The sequence below is a fragment of the Ranitomeya variabilis genome, chromosome 3 (genome assembly GCF_051348905.1).
Source record: "Ranitomeya variabilis isolate aRanVar5 chromosome 3, aRanVar5.hap1, whole genome shotgun sequence".
NCBI lineage: Eukaryota > Metazoa > Chordata > Amphibia > Anura > Dendrobatidae > Ranitomeya > Ranitomeya variabilis.
In genome coordinates this window covers 632,902,814-632,925,905 of record NC_135234.1, presented here as the reverse complement: position 1 = coordinate 632,925,905, position 23,092 = coordinate 632,902,814, and the positions used below count along the sequence as shown (strand labels likewise).

The following is a 23,092-nucleotide window of genomic DNA, read 5'->3' as shown; positions in this document are numbered from 1 at the left end:
TTGGGCGGCGCAGACTTTTTAAAAAACGCATGCGTCGTCTTTGCGTCGTGTTTGTGTCGTCGATGCGCCTTTTTTCCCATTGACTTGCATTGACAACGCAGACGACGCAAGTACTTGCGTCGTGGTGCGTTGTACGACGCATGCGTTTTCCAATAAAAAATGCAAAACATTGTCTAGACTTTGTCTAGACACTTAAAAAAAGCACTATATAGATAAAAAAAAAAGGGGGTTGGCATTGTCTTTCACAAGGCTATTCAGTGCTGACCAGACTGTGAGGAGAAAAGACAGAGAGGAGAATCTGCTTGCCAAACCTGTAAGTATATATTTCTCTTTGCATATTTTTTATTCTGTTTTTTCTTTCTTGATTTTGATTTAATTTGTGCAATGTTTGGTGTGTGGTATTTTACGGTTATGGCACTGCGTGTTGTTATTGAAAAATTGTGTTTTTAATCTGGTTTTGATGTACTTCTGGCGTTATATGCTGGCGTTTCTTGTTTTCGGCCTTGCTTGGTTTTTTAATGGATTTTTGGTTGTTCTGGTGTCATGCGTTTGTTCAATGTCTTTTTTTTGCAAGATTTTTTATTGTTTAATTTCTGTTGCATGTCTTTTTCTGGTTTCTATTGTTGGGGGTATCCGTATGGCGTTTTCTTGGCTCATGTCTTGCTGTGTTTTTTATGTTGTTGGCATTTATTTTTCTTTCCTTGAGTGTCTTTTCTTGCTGGTGGGGGGGCTACATTTATGATGTTTCATTTGTATTGTATTGTTTCGTGCTGCTATGCCATTCTATTTTCAATTGTATTTTCCTTTTTTTTTTTTTTTTTTATCTATGATGATTTTACGTCATTTTCCGTATGGCATATATCTCCTTCCTTGACTTTTCATTGCCAAGTGTGTAGTATAAATTTTTTTTTTTTTTGGTGTGGCCATTTTTCTATGTAAAATTTAATGTGTTTTCTTTTCTATTTTATGGTTTATATTTTGGGTTGCTGTATTTTTAACAGCGGTTGTCCCGTAATGTTTATTGCTTATTATCTAGAATGGTATTTTTCTCCTTTTCAAGATGTATTTCTGTGGTAGATGTCACCAGATGGTGTTGTTTTGGATCATGTCTTGTTGGTATTGTAAAGTATGGCGTGCAGTTTGCTATTTCATTGTGCCTTTTTTTCCCTGTACAGTTTTTTAATATTTTAAAATTTGGACATTGGTGTCTTTTGTTTTTAAAAATTTTTTGGGTCTATTCTTGGATTGTTTCTTCTATTGTGTTCTCTTGCAATGTATGGCGTTGTGGTGTCGCTTTTTTCAGTTTGCATTCCCATATCTATCTATCAGTCAACAGTCAATTGTGCTTGTTTTAATTTTTTGTTCTTTGGATATGAATTTTTGCTAATTTTTTCATTGCAGATCAAACTTGCAAGAATGGCGAGTGAGTCAGAGTGTAGGCAATCGGCGAGGGGGAGTGCGGTGAGTAATTATGTCTAGTTGCTTAATATTCAATGCCATTTGTACCATTGACAATAATTTTTGTATTCAATTTTTACAGGCTTCTTCAAGTGAGGGGGAAGGCAGTCAGCGGGAGCAGAGAGGTCGGGGCCTTGATGTGGCGTCAGGCCGGCGAGTGAGTATATTTTTTTGGGGATATTTTTTTTTGAGTAGCATCCTGCTGTGAGGAACATTACATTTGAGTAGCATCCTGGTTTAACTAGGGATGTTTACTAAGTTTAATTACATTATAGCTTTTCAGGGCAGCAAGTATTGGGGGAAGGTAAAGGCCCCGTCGCGATTTACCAACGATCACGACCAGCGATACGACCTGGCCGTGATCGTTGGTAAGTCGTTGTGTGGTCACTGGGGAGCTGTCACACAGACAGCTCTCTCCAGCGACCAACGATCAGGGTACCGACTTCGGCATCGTTGAAACTGTCTTCAACGATGCCGAAGTCCCCCTGCAGCACCCGGGTAACCATGGTAAACATCGGGTTACTAAGCGCAAGTCCGCGCTTAGTAACCCGATGTTTACCCTGGTTACCAAAAAAAAAAAACCAGTACATACTCGCCTTCTGATGTCCGTCAGGTCCCTTGCCGTCTGCGTTCCTGCTCTGACAGTGCCGCCGAACAGTGATAGCAGAGCGCAGCGGTGACGTCACTGCTGTGCTGTGCTCTCACTTTACGGCCGGCAGACAGTCAGAGCAGGAAGCAGACGGCAAGGGATCTGACGGACATCAGATGGTGAGTATGTACTGTTATTTTTTTGTACATTTACGCTGGTAACCAGGGTAAACATCGAGTTACTGCGGCCCTGCATAGTAACCCCACGTTTACCCTGGTTACCAGTGAAGACATTGCTGGATCTGTGTCACACACACACCGATTCATCGATGTCAGCGGTACCTCAACGACCAAAAAAAGGTCCAGGCCATTCCAACACGACCAGCGATCTCACAGCAGGGGCCTGATCGCTGGTACGTGTCACACATAGATCGCTACTGAGGTCGCTGTTGCATCACAAAACTTGTGACTCAGCAGCGATCTCGCTAGCGATCTCGCTATGTGAGACGGGGGCTTTACATAAAGTTGAACTCCCTGCACACAAACACTCCAAAATACAGGTGTAGAAAACATAAATATACATACATCAAATGTCCAAGGATAGGGCAAAGGTACAAATCATGCCAGGTGCTGGTGCTTGTTAATATTTGCATATTTGTAATCTTTTTTTTTTCAAATTTTTCTAGGTTTCACAACGGGACCACATGGAAAGTATCGATGTTGACCTCCTGATTTCCAGCATCCAGGAGCGTGGCCCATTGTGGGACAGCCGTGACCCCCGGCACATGGACCAGGTGGTGTCGAGACGTTTGTGGACAGAGGTGGCAAAGTCGCTGTGGGATGGCTTTGACAGTGCCTCAGCGACAGACAAAGGCACCTTTAGTGAGTATTGTTGAGACGCTGCTATGACCCATCTTGCCAGGATAAACACAACCGTGTGTGATGCGATCAACGCCTAAACTTTGCATCGCACATGGTTGTTTTATCCTTGTAAAATTCGAGATATGTAACCTTTTTTTTGTTTGTTTGCATTCACAGTTAAAAAGTTGAGGACCAGATGGCGATCCATGAAGGACCGTTTCAATAAGGGGCTCCGAGCAGAGGAGGAGCAATCGCGGAGTGGTGCTGCGGCGGGCAAGTCTGTGCCATATAAATATAACCGGGCACTACAATTCCTGAGACCCATCCTTTCCCGCCGACAGTAAGTATTTAATCCACATAGCATATTGCACAGCCACATTGTACATTGCACAGACACATAATATTGCACAGCCACATAGTACATTGCCCAGCCACGTACATTGCGCATACACATAGTATATTGCCAGGCCACTATATCGCAGCCACATAGTACACGTTCTAGCCACGTATCCACATAGTTTATTTGCCAGGAACATAGTGTATTGCCCATCCATGTAGTCAGCGTAGCATATTGGCCATCCTTTTTCCCTAGTGGAATGGTATATAGCCCATATTTTTTGGGGTTAAGCGGGAGTCCTTGTAGTCCATGACAGGTTAAGTTCTGAGTCAGTGTAGTTCTGATTGCAGGAATAATGATGACGTCTCGATCACATGATCCTAACGTCATGGCCATTCCTGCGATCAGATCAGCAAAGTAATTTTTTTTAGTTTTTGGTTTTTAAATTGGCTTCTTGAATTTAAATTCTATACTATTTTTGCGACATAGGCAGCATCTCGAAATTTTTTGTTTTACGATGACAGGGGTATGCATTGCCTTTGCCAACGTGAATGAACATTCATTTTCTGCCGTAGGTATGTCCATGATTGTTATCGTGAGCCCTAATGGTCAGCTGGCGATAACAATCAGCAATTTATTATAGGCCACACAGACTGAGAGACAGGGGATTGTAATGTTTTGATGTGTCATGTAATTTTTTTTGACAGGAGTTGGCGTATGTGATATGTTCTTAATTGAAGACGAATTTTTTCCTTTTCTTTTCACAGGACACACAGCAGCACCCTCCAGCGAGCTCCCCCCTGTGAAGCGGAACTTCATGGATCGCCATCTGACCCGTCACAGCCCTCCCACAGCGACAGCTGGCTTGCACCACCATCATCTGGAGAACCGGCTGCCGGTACATCAGGTTTTCCCCTGCCCGAGGCCTCTGGCGCACCTTCGTTCGGGAATTCCCGACAGCGCCAGCGGGCCTCGGACAGGTCAGTCATGCCCGAATTTTTGCACTTGAGCACGGTGTTCCAGAACGGTTTCAAGGCGTTGAGCGATAAAATGTCCAGTATGGAACGGCGCCTTGAAAACCTGGAAGCCGAGCTCTCAAATCCGGCAAAGCATTTTTTAAGTACAATTGCTAAAGGCATGGTGGAAAACCTTACGCCGGAACTCCAGATTTCGGTGATGCAGGACTGCAACAATTCCTACGTGAGGGCTCTGCAGCAGTCTCGGCGCATGCAGTCAGCGACACTGCCAGTAGTACCGTCGCTGGCTAGCGTGACTCCGACTACTGCTGCAGAGCCACTCCAGCCACCCCACCGAGGTCCAAGTGCCGAGCGACGCCACCACAGGCACCATACCATTGTGCCGCCGACTCCTGCTCCTGCCAGGCCCTCATCCACCCGTAGGAGTGATTCTGGGGGCCGTAGGAGTGAATCTGGGGGAGCTGACGCAGGAGGAAGCAAGCACACAAAAAAGAGGAGGCATAAAGAGGCAGTCAGTGAGGCTCTGGCTGCTCCAGTAGAGACTCCAACTTCTCACCATGGCTCGAGCCGCAGCAGGAGCAGCCAGGGCCAAAAAAAATACCAGCGTCTTGTGTTGCCTCCTCCCTCCCCTACAGATGATCCGGTTTCCCCAGTATACCCTGCGGAGGGGTTGGACCTGCCTTCCAGCCTCCTTGACTATGGCTCCTCCTCCTCTTCCTGTTCCCCTCCCCGTACAAAAAAACACCGATACCAGTCACCGCTGGTAGCAGATATTAATTTTGATACCCCCTAATTTGTTTCCCCTTTTTTTTCTGTTACCCCCCAATAAAAATTTGTTTTTTGGATACAACATTTGTTCTTATTTTCAAGTACACTTATCGGCAATTCACGCCGTGCGCCGTACACATATTTTGTGCTTCAAACACCTCATATATGCAATGACAGACAGTATTTTTGGCTTTTTTAATTTTAACTTTTTGGGTGTGTCTCTCATTGCTGTATGAGGTGTTTTCAAACACTAAGGGTATGTGTCCATGCTCAGGATTGCATCCGGATTTGGTCATGATTTTAAATCAATATTTGTAGCCAAAACCAGGAGTGGGTGATAAATACAGAAGTGGAGCATATGTTTCTATTCTACTTTTCCTCTAATTGTTCCACTCCTGGTTTTGGCTTACAAATACTGATGAAAAAACCTGATCAAATCCGGATGCAATCCTGAACGTGGACACATACCATAAAGGTACCATCACACTTAACAATGCTGCAGCAAAACAGACAATGATGCAGATCACTGCAGCATCGCTATTTCGTCGCTAGAGAGCTGTCTGTGTGACAGCTCTCCAGCAACCAACGATGCCGAGGTCCCCGGGTAACCATGGTAAACATCGGGTTGCTAAGCGCAGGGCGCACTTGCGATGTTTACCCTGATTACCAGTGTTAAAGGAAGACCAAAAAACATATACTCACAATCGCATCCCCCGGCATCAGCTTCCCTGCACTGACTGAGTGACGTCCCTCACAGCAAAGCGGTCACATCAACGCTGTGCTGTGCATTCACTTTACGGCCGGCGCTCAGTCAGTGAAGGAAGCGGACGCCGGGGGACGTGAAGATGAGTATATGTTTTTTTAATTTTAATTTTACATTTAACACTGGTAACCATGGTAAACATCGGGTTACTAAGCGCGGGCCTGCGCTTGGTAACCCGATGTTTACCATGGTTATCATTGTAAAACATCGCTGGTATCGTTGTTTTTGCTGTCAAACACAACGATAAACGGCAATCTGACAAACCAATACATATGTTATATGGTATGGTATAAATTTGTACTTTGAAGCAGGGTAGAAAACTGAAGAAAAATTTTTATTAAACAACAACATTTTGAAAAAAAGGGTTTTTCAGATAAGGCACATTACATTACTGAACAATAGGTAGATGCCAAATTTGACATAAGCAAACCAACCAAAACGGATATTGCACATAATGTAGAATTAGTTTATTACCATATTATATTCTTAGTACAATCACAATACAGGGATTAATTGGTGTAGTTAAATCCCGAATAAAGTCCAAGAGTAAAACATAAACACTACACCATTGTATCTTGCCATGACACACGGCCAACATCTGACACAAAATAGGCCGCAAAACGATCCCTCATCTGTGCAATTTCCACACTTGTCCTCAGAGGATGATCCTGGTAATCGGGCAATGGGTTGGCTATGGGTTCATCCAGTTCCACATTCAGTCTCTCTTTGGTCAGAATATAATTGTGGAGAACCACACACGCCTTCACCACCTCATCCACTGTCTCAGTTTTCAGATTAATGGCAGATCCTAATATCCGCCATTTGGAGACAAGGATGCCAAAGGCGCACTCCACAGTCCTTCTGGCCCTGGACAGTCTATAATTGAAAACCCTTTTGGTGTGGTCCAAGCCCCGACTGGAGTAGGGTTTCAATAGGTTGGCAGACATTTGGAATGCCTCATCCCCAACCACAACCAAGGGCATCGCAGGGCCTTCGGTGTGGGGAAGAGGTCGTGGCTGTGGGAAATTAAAATTGTTGCTATACAATTTTTGGCCCATATCCGACTCTTTAAATGTGCTCGAGTCATTTGCACGGCCAAACGCACCAATGTCCACTGCAAGAAAACGGCAGTCGGCACCGGCAATTGCCATTAGCACAGTGGAAAAGTATTTTTTGTAGTTGTAGAACATGGATCCACTTTTCCCTGGCTTGGTAATACGAATGTGCTTTCCGTCCACTGCGCCAATACAGTTTGGAAACGAACACACTTCCTCAAATTTCTCGGCGTTGGCCTCCCAGATTTCTCTTGTAGGGACGGGTAAAAATTCATCACGAAGATTATCCCACAAAGCGCGGCATGTCTCAGCAATAATTCCGGAGAGAGTGGAGACTCCAATCCTGAACTGAAAATGAAGGGATCTCAAGGTCTCTCCGGTAGCCAGGAAACTGCCAAGAAGAGAAAGAAATTATTACATTAAAGTACATAATTTATAAAAGTACATTGTAATTTACAAAAGTACATTGACCATACTAAACCCTAAAAAAAAAAAAAAAGGGAAGAACATATCACAGTCATTCAAACAGCTACGTACCGTAGAGTCACCAGCAGCCGCTCCTCTGCAGAAATAGCTCTCCGGAGCTGGGTGTCCTGCCTGCCAATGGATCCTTCCACCCGACGCAGAAGATACCGGAAGCTGTCCTGAGACATCCTGGTATATTGGAAATATTTCTCCAGGTTGTCATTGAGTTCCCCAAACAAGCTATGGTATGCTCCACGGCTCTCCCGGACTTCCAAGATAGGGTGTATCCAAAAGCGGCGACGACTCCATCTCCGTTTTTCCCTTTCCCTTTGATGAGAACAGGCGACAGCATAGGCATGAGCCAAGGCAAAATCCATCTCCATATCCATGTAGATACTGTCCATGGGACGCTCCATCATGAATACCAGCAAAATGGGAGGAATTCATCTCTGCCAGGGTATATATACACAATTATAAACACCAACCCTCTTCTAGCCATTGGTGGACCTTATCTATTGTGTTGAAAGTTTTTTTTTGGGGTGGGGAAAGAAGAATGACTCAGTGCCCAAAAAACGCATGCGGCGCAAAACGCTGCGGTTTTTGTTACAAACGCATCTGCGTTGTCCAAAAACGCAGCGTTGTGCATGCGTTTTGCTGCGTTTTTGTTTGCGTTGTGCGTTGCGGCGACGACGCTGCGGCGCACAACGCAAATGTGAACGTAGCCTTACATGGTGACTCCCACGACTGGGGGCACCACCTCTGCGAAAAGAACATTAAAAGTTATGTAGGAAAAGACTTTCTTTGCTATTTCAAACTTATTGTTATTCGTTTTAATGTTGATTTGCATAGTGTAAGATGGTCGCGGGACAGGCCTCAGTGGGAGGTGCCACCAAGGTGCCGGTCACCGCCTGGCAAGGTCAAGAGAACTCCAAGTTACACCTACGCTAGTCAGGACAAGGATCCATGCCCTGCACTGGTTAAGCCTCTGAGACCCGATGTCGCTGAGAGAGCTTTAGTCCTCTCTTCCCCAAGCCTAAGAAACTTCCATCAACAGTCAAGCCAATAAGATCCATGAGGAGTAGAGACTGAGAGAGGAGAGGCATGCCTGCAATTGTGGGGGAACGATGCAAATGAGCAGGGCCGTCACTTAGAGCTATAACCTACGGTACCAGGTTGACTGAGATTAGGACAACAGGTTGGGAGGGGGCTGGTTGGTGCGTGGGAGGCCCAACGCCCGTTAATAAAGTACATCATAGAGAGACTTGCGGCCTAGCGGGAAAACCTGGTGACCCCCACCAGCGCCAGAGCTGCACAGAGAATTTACGTGTTGACTCCCACAACTAGGCGCACCACCTTTGTGAAAAGAACATTAACATTATATAGTGAAAGACTTTCTTTGCTTTTCCAAACTTATTGTTATTCGTTTTCTTGTTGATTTGTATACTTACTAACACTAATTTTTTACAGTTACTTTAAATCACTGTAAAGTTACTGCTGTATATAAATAGAACTACATCGATCACTGACTGTTCCTGCTTCGTGTTCTCTGTGCGTTGCAACCAGACACCTACATTACACATTCACAAAGTCTCCACTGCTTGGTTAGCCTTCCTCACTTGACCTAAACCCTACTGAGAACTTGGAAATCCTTTTGAAATGGGAGATTTACAGTGAGGAAAAACAGTCCACCTCTCAAGAGTGTTTGGGACCTGTGGTTGGGGCTCCCTAAGAAGTTAACCTTCACCAGATTAAGAAACTGACAGACTCCATGGATGAGAGGCTTAAGGCTGTTATTGAAAAGAAGAATGGCTATATTGGTCATTGAGATTTTTTTCAAAAATATCAAATGTATTTTTGTACATTTTTAGTTTTTGGTCATTATTCTCACTATAACAGATGAAAAGAAACAATTGAGATGGGAAAATATATGTTTTCATTTAGATGCATAATAAATAATTCTGCACACTAATAATTGCCCAATAATTCTGCACACAGAGATATTCTCCTCAGGTTTATTACCCTTTTGGACTGTTCAATATTAAAATTAATCATCAAAAATACAAATTTCCTAATAATTGTTCACAAAGTTTGGTGTGTTGCACAGAGCATGTGTCTTTCTGGCCGCTCAAAATAGCAAGTACAAGTGCTTCTCACTAAATTAGAATATCATCAAAACGTTAATTTATTTCAGTTTTGCAATACAAAAAGTGAAACCCATATATTATATAGAGTCATTAGAAACAGGGTGATCTATTTCAAGTGTGTATTTCTGTTAATGTAGATGATTATGGCATACAGCCAATGAAAACCCCAAAGTCATTATCTGAATAAATTGGAATAATTAACAAAAAAGGCTTCCTAAGCATTTAAAAAGGTCACTTACAGTCTGTTTCAGTAGGCTCCACAATCATGGGGAAGACTGCTTACTGATTATCTAATTTACACAATGTGATTTTCTAGATTTTATTTTTGATATTCTATCTATCAATGTTAAAATTAACCTACCCTTAAAATTATAGACTGTTCATGTCTTTGTCAGTGGGCAAACTTACAAAATCAGCAAGGGATCAAATAATTATTTCCTTCACTGTATATATGTTCATACACACATGAGCATACATAGTGCATGTGTGTGGAAAACTCGCTGTGAAGTAAGAACATTTTCAAAAATAAAAGTGTGTAAATAAATAATTTATTTTTATCAATTAACAAAAAGCAGAGTGAATGAACAAAGTTTAAATCAAATCAATATTTGGTATGGCCACCCTTTGTATTCAAAATACATCAAAAGAATCAATTCGCCTAGATACACTTTCACAAAATTTTTGTAGGAATTCAGCAGGGAGATTGTTCCAAACATCTTGGTTACTAACCATAGACCTTCTGTGGATGTAGGCTTGCGCAAATCCTTCTGTCTCTTCATGTAATCCCAGCCAGACTTGATCATGTTGAGATCAGTGCTATGTTGGGGCCATATCATCACTTCCAGGACTCTATGTCTTTCTTTATGCTGAAGTTAGTTCTTAATGACATTGGGGTTGTTGTCAAGCGGCAGAATACATTTGAAGCCAATTAGATGCCTCCTTGATTATATTGCATAATGGATAAGTATCTGCCTGTATTTCTTAGCATTGAGGAGACCAAGAAATGGGCAACATTGAGGACTGTGGACACGGTGGTTGACAAAAGAAAATTAGTTCAGCAGGCAAAAGACACATCATGCTTACTTCCCTTCAAAATTGGAGGATATCCAGCAGTGCCATCAGCTCAAAAATGGTGGTAACCAGTGTGATCCATTGTTTCATAGAAGTTTGGCCAGAAGTCTTCATGGAAGAAAGCAATCGCTTTCAAAACAAGGCCAAGTGACTCAATTATGCATGAAAACATAAGAAAGTTCAGAAAAATGGCAGGAGGTGCTCTGGACTGATGAATCAAAATGTGAAAAATTTGGTTGTAACAGAAGGCAGTTTGTTCACAAATGGGCTGAAGAGTGGTACAGTAATCAGTACAGGTAAAACTGAAGCTTGATGGAGGATTCTTGCAAGTTTGGGGCTGAATTTCAGAAAATAAAGTTGGAGATTTGGTCAGGATTAATGGTGTTCCAATCCTGAGAAATACAGGCAGACACTTATCCATCATGCAGCACCATTAGGGAGGCCCCAATCTGATTTGTCCCAATATTATTTTGCAGTAGGACTATGACACCAAAACCTACAGCCAATGTAATTAAGAACTACATTCAATGTAAATAAGAACAAGGAGTCCCGGAAGTGATTATATAGTCCCCACTAAGCCCTGATCTCTACATCATCCAGTCTATGTGGGATTACATAAAGAGACAAGATTTTCACAAGCCAACATCCACAGAAGATTTATGGTCAGTTCTCCAAAATGTGCATAGAAGAATTGAAGATGTTTTGAAGGCAAAGTGTGATCACACCAAATATTGATTTGATATAGATGTCTCTTATGCTTACTCACTTGGCATTTTGTTAACTGAAAAAAAATGAACTATTAATACTTCTATAAAATAAAAACTAACTATTAACATTTCAGCATTCTTTCCTCACCTACCTAAAATGACACTGACACACACACAAACACACACAAACACACACACATATATATGTTGTGGGGATTCATGCTCTTTGGTAGCTACTGGGGGTCCACACATGCAGGAGTTTTTATTTTGTCAAACAGGAAAAGTTTAGTGAGCATCAAACTTGTAGTCTTTAAATTAAATAAATAGCCTTTCTCCTGCATAAATGAAAATAACAGAAGAAACACAGTCCTTTTCCACACTGAACACAAAACAATCTCAGAGTCTTCACAATACAGCAGTTCAGATCCTGCTTCAAGCTTAGTCTGATCACATTTGCTGGTTACTCACTAGCCCATACACAGCCTGCACTGAGGCAGCTCAGATACTTTAAAATAGACCATTCAAATTTCAGGCTGGAGATATGGGAGCAGCCAGTCCCACCCAGCTCTTTCGGCTGCTCCTCAAACCCGGACCCAAATATCCAGTCCCATTAAAAAAAATCTTCGTAGCAACCTATCGCTGATGGAGACTTCTTTCCGGGACTCATACCTCCCACCTAAGACCTGTACAGCTGCTTTCTTACAATATACATGCTTATATATACACACGCACACACACACACACCACCTCTCCTGGTTCCAAGTCTATATCAGATCAGTAATTATGGAGCATATATCATCCATGCTTGCATTAGTCTTGGGTATTTGCAAATGCTAAAAATAGATTTATGCAATTTTGGTTTTCCCCCTTATTGCTGTGTTTTATGTTGCTTTCAACTAGCCTAGGAGTGTAGACATACCCTGCTAGTGACATTAGATCCAGCCAGGAGCAGACGGCTTAGGAGTTCAGCTGTATGTTGGAAGTGCACATTGGCTTTTAAATGAAGAAAATAAACCAATACAAAAGGAAGCAGACAGTTAATGACCAACACGCAGAACACATTTTATAAGGAGAATTAAAATGTCTAAACAGTTTAAATCAATGAAGTACAGTATATGTGTATGAATAATTCTACTCTAGTTAGCATCTTCTCATTATAACCTGTAACCTTGAAGCAGCACATTCTGATTTGGGTTCACGTAGTCACTACAAAAATTTTCATGTAAATTGCGTATTGTCAGTATCCCAAATTCAGAAATTAGTGGATTGCTAAAAGACTTAATCATATAACTTAGTGACATATAGTTTCCAACTAAATGTCAATTCATAAGTTTCTGGCAGATGTGACTGAATCCAGTCCCTGTGATCTCTGCCTAAGTGTAGCAGCCAAGGTATAGTATCCAAATAGCAACTCAAAATTGGACTGAAATTCACATTTTCAACATGATTTACGTTTCATCAGGAGACATTCTGAAATGACTGTTTGGCTCAATGACGAGAGTAGACATGCAGTATTAGAGCAGAATGCATTGCAGATCATATTCAAGCATTATTAGAAAACGTCATAATGCAGTATCTTTTCTTTGCAAACATTTTGTATTCCTCACAGACTTATCATCCACATCACATTATTATTATCTTCTGAAGCCAAGCTGACTAGTGCAATCACTATCAATCATTCAGATATATGGGATTAGCAAGTCATACAGGTAAGTAGTGATTTCATGTTTACATTTTTATATGTTATTAGAAAAAAGATCTGTGCACCTAAGGCTACAAATAAGGGAATTGGAAATATAATATATAGTTCCATTTATTGTGGAGACATTTAACCCCATGTTTGGCTCAATAGAACAAGCATTGTTATGGAGGAGGGGCACTACTGTTAACTGCTGGTCAGAGAACTACCTAAAAACATCTAATATAGGTTTCTGGAAGGTCTAAGTGTGTATTGACTCCAAACGTGGCCTCTTTTATCACAAATCTCCTCAGTCTCGTCAAAAATGCTTTAAGTGAAATGAAACATAATGGGAAAAAAATGAATTATTTAGTAAACCAGTCTCTTAACAATAGAATGGGCAGACCCTTGCCTAGAGGCAGCACAGGCTGAGAAACCAATTTTCCCTCTGCAGTAAAATGGGTATTAGAATAAGCAACTCTTTCTAGTATAGAGCTTGAAAAAGTTATTTCAAGGTTTTTTTCCTACTTTAACCCTCATTCCAAGATAACACATGGAATATGCCCATTATACATCATATTATGTGCAATAGATTCTACTAATATAAATCCTGATGCATTTTATTGTTTTGCATGTAAAGAATTTGGTCAGTATTCTAGCATTGGTCTACAGGAATATGAAAGGGTTACTTCCAAAAAACTCAGTTATACCTTATCCATAGGACATGTGCTAATTTGCTGAGATTCAGGAGTTGAAACCCCGAGAACATGGTTCTCAATGGAGTAAAGGTGAACATGCTCAGCCTCCGCTCTATCCATTGATAATGCTGACTACCTGATAAAGCTTAGCACAGAGCTCTGCCTCCACTGGCATTCCCATAGAAAATAAATGGCGCTGAGGTCAAGCATGCATACTTATGCTCCATTCAAGAAGGGGCTGCAGAGCTCGGTTCTCGAAGTTCCACAGCCTCAATCTTGAAAACTGGGAGTTCTAATGGTCAGACACTAAGCAAAGAACAAACTTTTCCCCATCCTATTGATAGAGGATAATTAGATTTTTTTTTAGGAATAATTTTTTAAACTGCCTACTTAAGCTATGGGTCGGTCAATGTCTCCGATGGTATAGTTTGGAGTTTATACACAAATGAATGTTTTTGTCAAACATTATCCTGCCATTGTGATCTCTCAGGTAGGACTTTTTAGGCTATTAGGTGAAACTATAAGGGTCTGAGTGGCGGCAGTAAGTCATCGCCGGTCAGTAAACAATTACCGATCAGCAGTCATTTAATAGCCTGTTTACACAGGCAGATTGTAGTAACGAATGAACACGGAGTGATCTGTAGCCAATTGTTCAATGCGCAGAGGTTGTCACATTCTGGCCGGTGTGAGTCGATACACCGCAGAGAATAATGATCTTTTGCGCTGCACAAAGATTTTTCACCCAATGAACAGGCATTTTGCTCATTCGTGCTCTTTCACAATAGTCATTCAGTGTGGATGCAGCTTTTTTTAAATGCCTGCCTAATTTGTCAGTTCAGCCTGGCATGTTGCTGATGATCTACCATTGGCTTCCAGTGCTTCTTGTTTGTCAGACTGTAAAGCACATGCATTCTTTACACAATAGGATGCTCATTTGTTTTTCAGCTTGAAAGCATTTTATTAGTGTTTCTCACAGTCTTTAGCCATCATGCATATCAGAAGGGTTATCTACTGAAAGTGTGAAGTAACCCATAGCAGCCAGCCAGAAATCAATGGATTCTTCAATATATTATCATTGGGTTGTGTAATACCAAATGCTGATGGGTTTCTGTACCAGATAATAGGTAGCCCCCAATGTATGTGCATTCCTGTTCTACAAGAAACTCATGCTATGTGTTATAATGCATTTCAAATGAAGTCGAACAACATGCACCTGTTCATTCCATGGAGGGTGTCTCACCATCTGCAGTGCCATGGACCAGAAGAAATCGCTGGCCTCGTAGCCTCTGGATGTTATTTAATACAGAGGCCACCTAGCGAGGCAAATACAAGAAGAGGTAGGATAATGGATACCTGCACGCTTTAATAAATCTTTCTTCTGAAATAAACTGCGAGCATCATGCTACTTATTAAGCACCATGTTGAAACTGACATATCAAAAACACATATTCCATTTTATACATATATGGTCTTCATAGTAAAAAAAAACATACCGTGTAAACTGAACCTTCCTGTGATGGCATCCCCAGGTAACGCTCTGCAAGTACTGCCGCTGCTCATAAAAATAAGATAACTAGATCATACATTTCATTATATAAATATGGATCAGATTTTTTATTAACCCAAAAGGACCTGATCTGAGAGAGCCACTGCCACACATCTTTGGCAGTGGATTTTCTGTTAGATCGCATCAGGGGACAGAGGATTCAGCACCCTTTCAATAGATACTTACAGTGTAGGTGGAAACTTGTGATAGGAGCAACTGTTACACCACAAGCAAACAGCTCTTCAGGCAGGGAGAGCAGCTTGAGAGCTAAAAACCCACCATAGGCCTGAAAAATAAAGATTTGTCAATTATATTTGCTTTTTTTATTTTAATAGGGAATCTGTCAGTAGGATTGTCCTTCCTAAGCCATCTATATGGGCATGTAGGTCATAGGAAGCTGAATAAAATGACACCTTGATATCTGCAATCAGATGTATTATTCCAGAGAAATCCACGTTTTTCTTATATGTAAATGAGCTGTTCAAATCTATGAGTCGGCATCTGATCTGCATGAGAATCTGCCTCCAGAGATTGTTATAACTGAAAGGAAGGAGTTACCAGTGTGATGTGTGATGGCCGCTCTCTGCTCTCCTCATCTCACTGCAGAGCTGTGTGTGACTATAAGGGCTCGTTCACATTAGCGTATAAATCGGGCAAGTGCAATCCAATTTTTTATCGGTGAAAGGAAAAAAAAATCACATGCCATACGGACCATCAGTACGCCATCCGATTTTTATGGATACATTACAATTCTGTACCATAGGAAACAAACTGTAAATGGTTCTGTAAAAGATTAATAGATGCTGAATAAAAAAACTGATTGTATACGGACTGCACACGGATGACTAGTGAGAAAAAATTGTCCTGCTCTCCTGGATGAGAATGGGACTGATTTTTTTATATGCTAGTGTGAGCGTACCCTTACTGACACATCTGCAGGTTCCTCTCATCTTCATCTCACAGGCAGACAGTGGTACAATTTTGTTGAAATACAGCAGACCTGTGAAAGCTGCAGCTGTTAACCTGTTTGTTAAGAGACAAAGTTCAGTTCTACTGTTGTGTGTTAGATACATGTCTCGCACTGGTATTGCCCGCTTTTATTTATTATAATCTCTGGGGTCAGATTCTCAAGTAGTACAGTGTCCGGCCCATAGTCCTGAACAGCTCATTTACATGAGAAAAACATGGGTGTCTCTGGAATAAGAAATTGGATCACCAATATCAAGACATCATTTTATTCAACTTCCTATGACTTACATGCCAATATAGATGGTTTAGAAGGGGTGATTCTACTGACAGATGGCCTTTACTTTTCACTTAAAGTTTGATAAGTGTTAGCTTATAATCTACACGCCCATTCTTATATTTATTGAATTAAATGGAACTATACTCTTTATACTCTTTAATGGTCTGATCATACCACAGTGCCTTGGCAGAGTACACAGGCAGTGGGAAAGCATGGGGACCACATCAGTTTCTTTCCTTGAGGTAAAACAATGCTTAAAAACAGGCAGAGAAATGTTTTACCTCACAAAAAGAATCGTCTGTGATCCCCGGCTGTAATGTCTGTATTCTCTTTTGTGTCCTCTCCTGCCCAGGAGCTGTGGTATGATCAGACCATGTTCCTGCCCAGTCAGACACAGACATTACACAGCACATGGCACAGTGACATTTATATGTTTATCTCGGCACAGGGCCATTTTTTTAATCACATCCAATTGTGAACCTTACTTTTATTACAAGATCTAGTGAATGAATTGAACTTTTGTTTGTGGGAAAACCCCTCTAAGGTGTATTTAAACTGAAATGCACGACCATTCTTAAAACAAGCTCCCACACAGCTCGTTAGAATAAAAAAGTTGTAGGTCTCAAAAAGTAGAAGCACAAACAAAAATATATTTTTTACAAGGTTCAGATTTTTTTTAAACACTACAATAATAAAAAAATAGTTTTGTATCTCTCTAATCATAGTGACCTGGAGAATCATTTCATCAGGCTCTTTTTACTGCACAATGAATGCTGTAAAAACAAACCCTAAAAAAAGAGTGGTGCAGTTGTGTCTTTTCACCATTTTGCCATATTTGGATTTTTTTTTCTTTTTTTTTCACTCAATTCTATGGTAGACTGAATTGTTTTATTTAGTATTACAACTCATTCTGCAAAAAAAACCTCATATGGCTATGACACTGTAAAAATATAAAAGTTTTGGTTATTGGTAAAAGGGGAAGAAACAAAAAGCACAAAAATGAAAAAATGTGCCAGTCATCTTGGGAAGCACATGCCTTGCAGCTCTGGTTCAAAATAGTATTTTTTACTTACTGCAGCTGTTCTGTAATTGTATAACTACAATAATTTCATTCAAAATATATCTTCCTCTGTAATCTTCATACATGCCTTCTGCAGTCGAGACAAGCTATCTGATGAAATCTTTGTGTGAGTAATGGTACATAGATACAGCCATAGAAGCGATGGATCAAGCATCCAAATTATGGAACCAAAATAATACCTGACAAGCAATACTAGTCTAACAGCAAAATACTGTATGTACACAGTGCATGCATAGATTTTTTTTATTTTTTCTACATGGAAAAAATCTGGATAATAGTGGATTTTACAATGTGGCCCCTGTCAGAGGCATCTGTTCAGTGTATATATCTTGAGGTATATTAAACATAGGCCATAATCTGATGTCAACAAAACTTTAGTGAGGCAGCTCGTTCACTTCTCCATTCAGTTGTCATCATTTTAGCAGATGACATTATCTCTTTGATGTGGTATTACCATCTTGGGCATGGCATAAGGATAGGATAGATGATGATGCCACCTCTGGTACTTGTACCGAACTCGATAACGGGGTTTTGTCTCGCACCACAAGGAATTCATGACCAATCGTGCATGGCTATATTTGCAATTGCCTCTTCAGAGCAAGAGGACTTGAACTCTAGAGCCTCTTATTAGAAGTAGCCATCCTAAGTCAGTATTGAATGGTGCAGTTAGTTTTTTGGGGTTTTTTTGCTGGTGACAACGTCCCCCATTCTTGAGAGAGGTGTGTGCCACGTCTGAGATTTGCATTGATCAGACATTTATGTGATCCCTGAGTATAAATGATCAAACACTATGAATGTGCCATACATTTTTTTGAGATGGGAATATCCCATTTACATGTAATATTCAGTAAACCAATAAGCTCTTAATACTTGAGATATTGAGAGAAATTAATAATAAGGAGAATTTCTCAAATCGCTTTTGCTTTGCAGCTGCGTTACCGTTATTTGATCTAAATTTATCAAAGTGTTGGGGCATCTTTAGAAAGATCACTTCTGTCTAGAGCAGTTTTTCCACTTTTAACACCATCCCTTTATTACAGTGAGAGGTGCAATTTTTTTTTAAAAAAGTAGCAATTTATAAATTTGTCATAAAAATCTTTTTTTGCAAACCTAACCATGCCTAGTTTTCCACTCTCTTTTTTAAAGGATCGCTCACACTAGCATATAAAAAAAATCGGTCCCATTCTCATACAGAAAGGCAGAACATTTTTGTTCTCACTCAGTGTGCTGTCCGTATATAATCTGTTTTTTTACTCAGCAGCTATTAATCTTTTAAAGAATCATTTACAGTTTCCTATGCTAAAGAATTTTAATGTATCCATAAAAATCTCATGCCATACTGATGGTCCGTATGGTGTGCAATTTTTTTTCTCATGCCGAATACATCTGAGCAAAAAATACTCAGATCTGCACTGCCTCAATGGATAATATTCGTCCGAGTGGAATCCGATTTTTGATCGGATTGCACTCGTCCGATTTATACACAAATGTGAGCGAACCCTAAAATATACAAAAGTCCCAACTTTTTGTGTGCAAAATAAATGTTACACCACAATTTTTTTTGCAAAAGCCTTTATGAAAGCCCCTCTTATGGTTATGACAGGTCTATATCACAGTAGCAGTGCTCTGCAATGGCCGCATACAGACATGCAGTGATAGCACTGTAAATAGGGCACAAGCCTTCACTGCTATCATCCACACGGAAAGAATGTGATTTATAATCCAGATAAATGCCATGTTGTATTAAGCAGCTTTAATTTCCCTTAATTCAAAGAGGGAAAAAAGACATGTATTGTTGATCTTGCGGCTTCTACACTGTAAATGATGTAATTGAGTAGTCAAAGCAAAGTCAGCAGAGAACAAAGACATGTTATATAAACGGAGGGGGAGTAATCAATGGATATTGATCTAACAACAACTTGGCTGCAATACAATAAAACTATTATGTGGAAGCTAGACGGACAAGCAGTAGGTATACCAATATCAGGAGTGGTGCTACTGGTAAAAAACATAGTAACATAGTTAGCAAGGCTGAAAAAAGACATTTGTCCATCCAGTTCAGCCTATATTCCATCAGAATAAATCCTCAGAGAGATATGTGTATTGTCCCCTTATATACTTATACATGGTTATTAGGTCATCCCTCAGTCGTCTTTTTTCTAGACTAAATAATCCTAATTTTGCAAATCTCTCTGGGTATTGTAGTTCCCCCATCCCCTTTATTAATTTGTTGCCCTCCTTTGTACTCGCTGTAGTTAGTTCCGTTATATCCTTCCTGAGCACTGGTGCCCAAAACTGTATACATGTGCTTCTTTCACACTAGCGTCGTACTCGGCCCGTCGCAGAGTGTCGGGCCGACGTACCGACGCTAGTGTTGTTTGCGCCGCACAACGGGTGCAGCGGATGCTGTTTTTCCACGCATCCGCTGCCCCATTGTGAGGTGCGAGGAGGTGGGGGCGGAGTTCCGGCCGCGCATGCGCGGTCGGAAATGGCGGTCCGTCGGCAGCAAAAAACGTTACATGTAACGTTTTTTGCAGCCGACGGTCCGCCACAACACGGTGCAACCGTCGCACGACGGTTGCGACGTGTGTCAATGCGACGCTAATGCTAATCAATGGTGAAAAAACGCATCCTGCAAGCACTTTTGCAGGATGCATTTTTTGAACCAAACGACGCATAGCGACGTGCAGTGCACGACGCTAGTGTGAAAGTAGCCTAACCTGGGATTTGTACAGAGGCAGTATAATGCTCTCATTATGTGTATCCAGACCTCTTTTAATGCACCCCATGATCCTGTTTGCTTTGGCAGCCGCTGCCTGGCACTGGCTGCTCCAGGTAAGTTTATCATTATCTAGGATCCCCAAGTCCTTCTCCATGTCAGATTTACCCAGTGGTTTCCCGTTCAGTGTGTAATGGTGATATTGATTCCTTCTTCCCATGTGTATAACCTTACATTTATCATTGTTAGGCTAAGTTCACATTTGCATTGTGCGCCGCAGCGTCGGCGACGCAACGCACAACGCAAATGTAAACGCATGCACAACGCAGCGTTTTGTGACGCATGCGTCCATTTTTGCATGGTTTTGGGCTCAGAAAAAACTGCAACTTGCTGCGTCCTCTGCGCCCTGACGCATGCACCACAGTGACGCATGCGTCACAAAACGCAAGCGCAACGCATGTCCATGCGCCCCCATGTTAAATATAGGGGTGCATGACGCATGCGGAGACGCAGCAGCGCCCGACGCTGTGGCGCAGAAAGCGAATGTGAACGTAGCCTTTAAACGCATCTGCCACCTCTCAGCCCAAGTTTCCAACTTATCCAGATCCATCTGTAGCAGAATGCTATCTTCTCTTGTATTGAATGCTTTACATAGTTTTGTATCATCTGCAAATATCGATATTTTACTGCATAAACCTTCTACCTGATCGTTAATAAATATGTTGAAGAGAATAGGTCCCAACACCGACCCCTGCGGTGCCCCACTGGTCACAGCGACCCAGTTAGAGAATATACCATTTATAACCACCCTCTGCTTTCTATCACTAAGCCAGTTACTAACCCATTTACACACATTTTCCCCCAGACCCAGCATTCTCATTTTGTGCACCAACCTCTTGTGTGGCACGGTATCAAACGCTTTGGAAAAATCAAGATATACCAAATCTAATGACACCTTGGTCCAGTCTATTGCTTACCTCTTCATAAAAACTGATTAGATTGGTTTGACAGGAGAGATTCCTCATAAACCCATGCTGATATGGAGTTAAACAGTTATTCTCAATGAGATAATCCAGAATAACATCCCTCAGAAACCCTTCAAATATTTTTACCAACAATAGAGGTTAGACTTACTGGCCTATAATTTCCAGGTTCACTTTTAGAGCCTTTTTTGAATATTGGTACCACATTTACTATGCGCCAGTCCTGTGGAACAGACCCCGAAGTTTTCCCTTTTTAGCTGCAGCTAACCCATCCTACATTAACTAGTACCTAACTATGATTAACTGCTTTCTAGTACTATGTACCCTATTCTAAGGTACTCCATCTAGTGGGCAAACTTCAGTACTACGCTTTTCCTATTCAACAGGTACACCAAATAGCAAATATATACATTTAGCAGATTACATGTATAACACCTAGATAAGAAAGACAATATATAAACATATGTATATAGCAGCAAATAAGGACACAACAGCAATTACTATACATCAAGAATACAATGAGAGCCGGATAAGTCCTTAAAGGGGTGGGGGCGAGTACCAGTCCTTGGACCCCCCTATAACGTGTTAGGGGTCGAGTTCCTGCCGCTGCACAGGGGGAATCTCGAGCCATGTCTGATGCGGTCTCCCAATCTGCATCAGCCGCAGTGGAGCCTGCTCAGCGGAGACGTCGGTCCCAGCGTCTCGCGCAGCCTGATACTGTGCAAAGGGTTACTGCTGCCTTTCCAGGCTCTGCTTTTGTAGCCAGCACTGGTCAGCGGCGAGCAGGCCTTTCTGGGACTAAGTCCTGCTTTGCACACACTGAGCATGCCCACGGGAGGACCTCTAATTGGAGGTCGGGGGTCACACGCTCAGGTCCTGTAGCAGCTCCAATTGGACCACTAGGAAGGTCCTTGTCTGCTGCAGCTATATAAGGTTCGCATGGCCGCACGGCCATGCACTAGTATCAACCTATGTTATGAGCTTTGCTACTTGGTGGTCATGTCTGCATGTGGTCAGGGTTGGCTGAAATAAGCCCCTAGAATACCGGCACCTCCGGTGAGTTGTTTTGTATGCTTGGATTCAGGGTTGGCTGAAATAAGCCCCTAGAATACAGGCACCTCCAGTGAGGAGTTTTGTATGCTTGGATTCAGGGCCCGGCTGAAATAAGCCCCTAGAATACCGGCACCTCCGATGAGTTGTTTGTGTGCTATGCTGTCTGCATGACCACTCTTTGATTTGCTCAGTTAGGTAGCTGTGATCCTTTGTGAGTTTATCAGGGCACAGCTTTTTCATATCTTTGCGATTCTGTGAAGTTAACAGAGTTCGCTTATACCGCCATATAGTGCCACCAATTACTTTGCAGCAGATATCTCTGCACAGTGGACCCCAGGCTGCGAACGCACCTTGTTGTTTCCTTCCTATACTTGGTGCGTTCCACTAGCCCTAACACAACGTCACTGCGAATTTGCTCCTGGCCCACCTTGCTGCAGTTGATGCCTGAAACTTCCGGGGACTGCTTATGACGTGCATGCGCCAGTTTTCGTGCTGATTGCAATGAGCATCTGGACCGGATTATGTACAAATATCCCTGAGACACACATAGTACAGCCCCCCGAGGAAGCCCATGCGAAAAACACGTCGGGGCTGTACTGGACATCACATCACAAAGGCAAGCAGGCCTTTGTTCTGATATTGCCTTATATGTGACTCAGCTCGTGCTTTACTTTATACTATGCATGCTTTCATATATTAAGGAGTTAGTATTATCTGTTACTTCTATGGAAGCGTGCCTGTTACATATAGCTTAGTGCTGAACTGATGACTCTTTAGTAACACTCCTGGGCAATTGTGCTGCTCTTTATCTGCACTAAGCACTTTATGTCTTTACCAATCATGAGACTATTGCCATTTTTTTAGGCTTAGTTTTCCCTGATCCTGTTTACATTT

At 41.7% G+C, this 23,092-nt stretch overlaps 2 protein-coding genes across 4 annotated transcripts in view; one reads left to right on the top strand and one right to left on the bottom strand.

Moving 5' to 3' along the window:
• The window catches only part of LOC143816750 (inactive dipeptidyl peptidase 10-like), a 503,885-nt gene that overhangs the window by 6,371 nt on the left and 474,422 nt on the right, over positions 1-23,092 (bottom strand). For 2 of the 3 annotated variants that reach the window (XM_077297511.1, XM_077297512.1), the window contains exons 22-25: positions 15,303-15,402; positions 15,064-15,122; positions 14,811-14,883; positions 12,114-12,187 (exon numbers count right to left, since the gene is read on the bottom strand). In XM_077297511.1, the coding sequence (XP_077153626.1) occupies positions 12,114-12,187; positions 14,811-14,883; positions 15,064-15,122; positions 15,303-15,402 (306 nt within the window). Of the gene's footprint in view, positions 1-12,113; positions 12,188-14,783; positions 14,884-15,063; positions 15,123-15,302; positions 15,403-23,092 lie in introns of all 3 variants that reach the window. The other variant, XR_013223993.1, reaches the window with a different exon arrangement.
• On the top strand, positions 1,062-5,038 carry LOC143816749 (uncharacterized). The gene is made up of 4 exons (XM_077297510.1): positions 1,062-1,615; positions 2,733-2,928; positions 3,085-3,247; positions 4,012-5,038. Exons 1-4 carry the CDS (start codon positions 1,472-1,474, stop codon positions 5,012-5,014), a joined length of 1,506 nt encoding a protein of 501 aa, XP_077153625.1. The 5' UTR covers positions 1,062-1,471; the 3' UTR covers positions 5,015-5,038.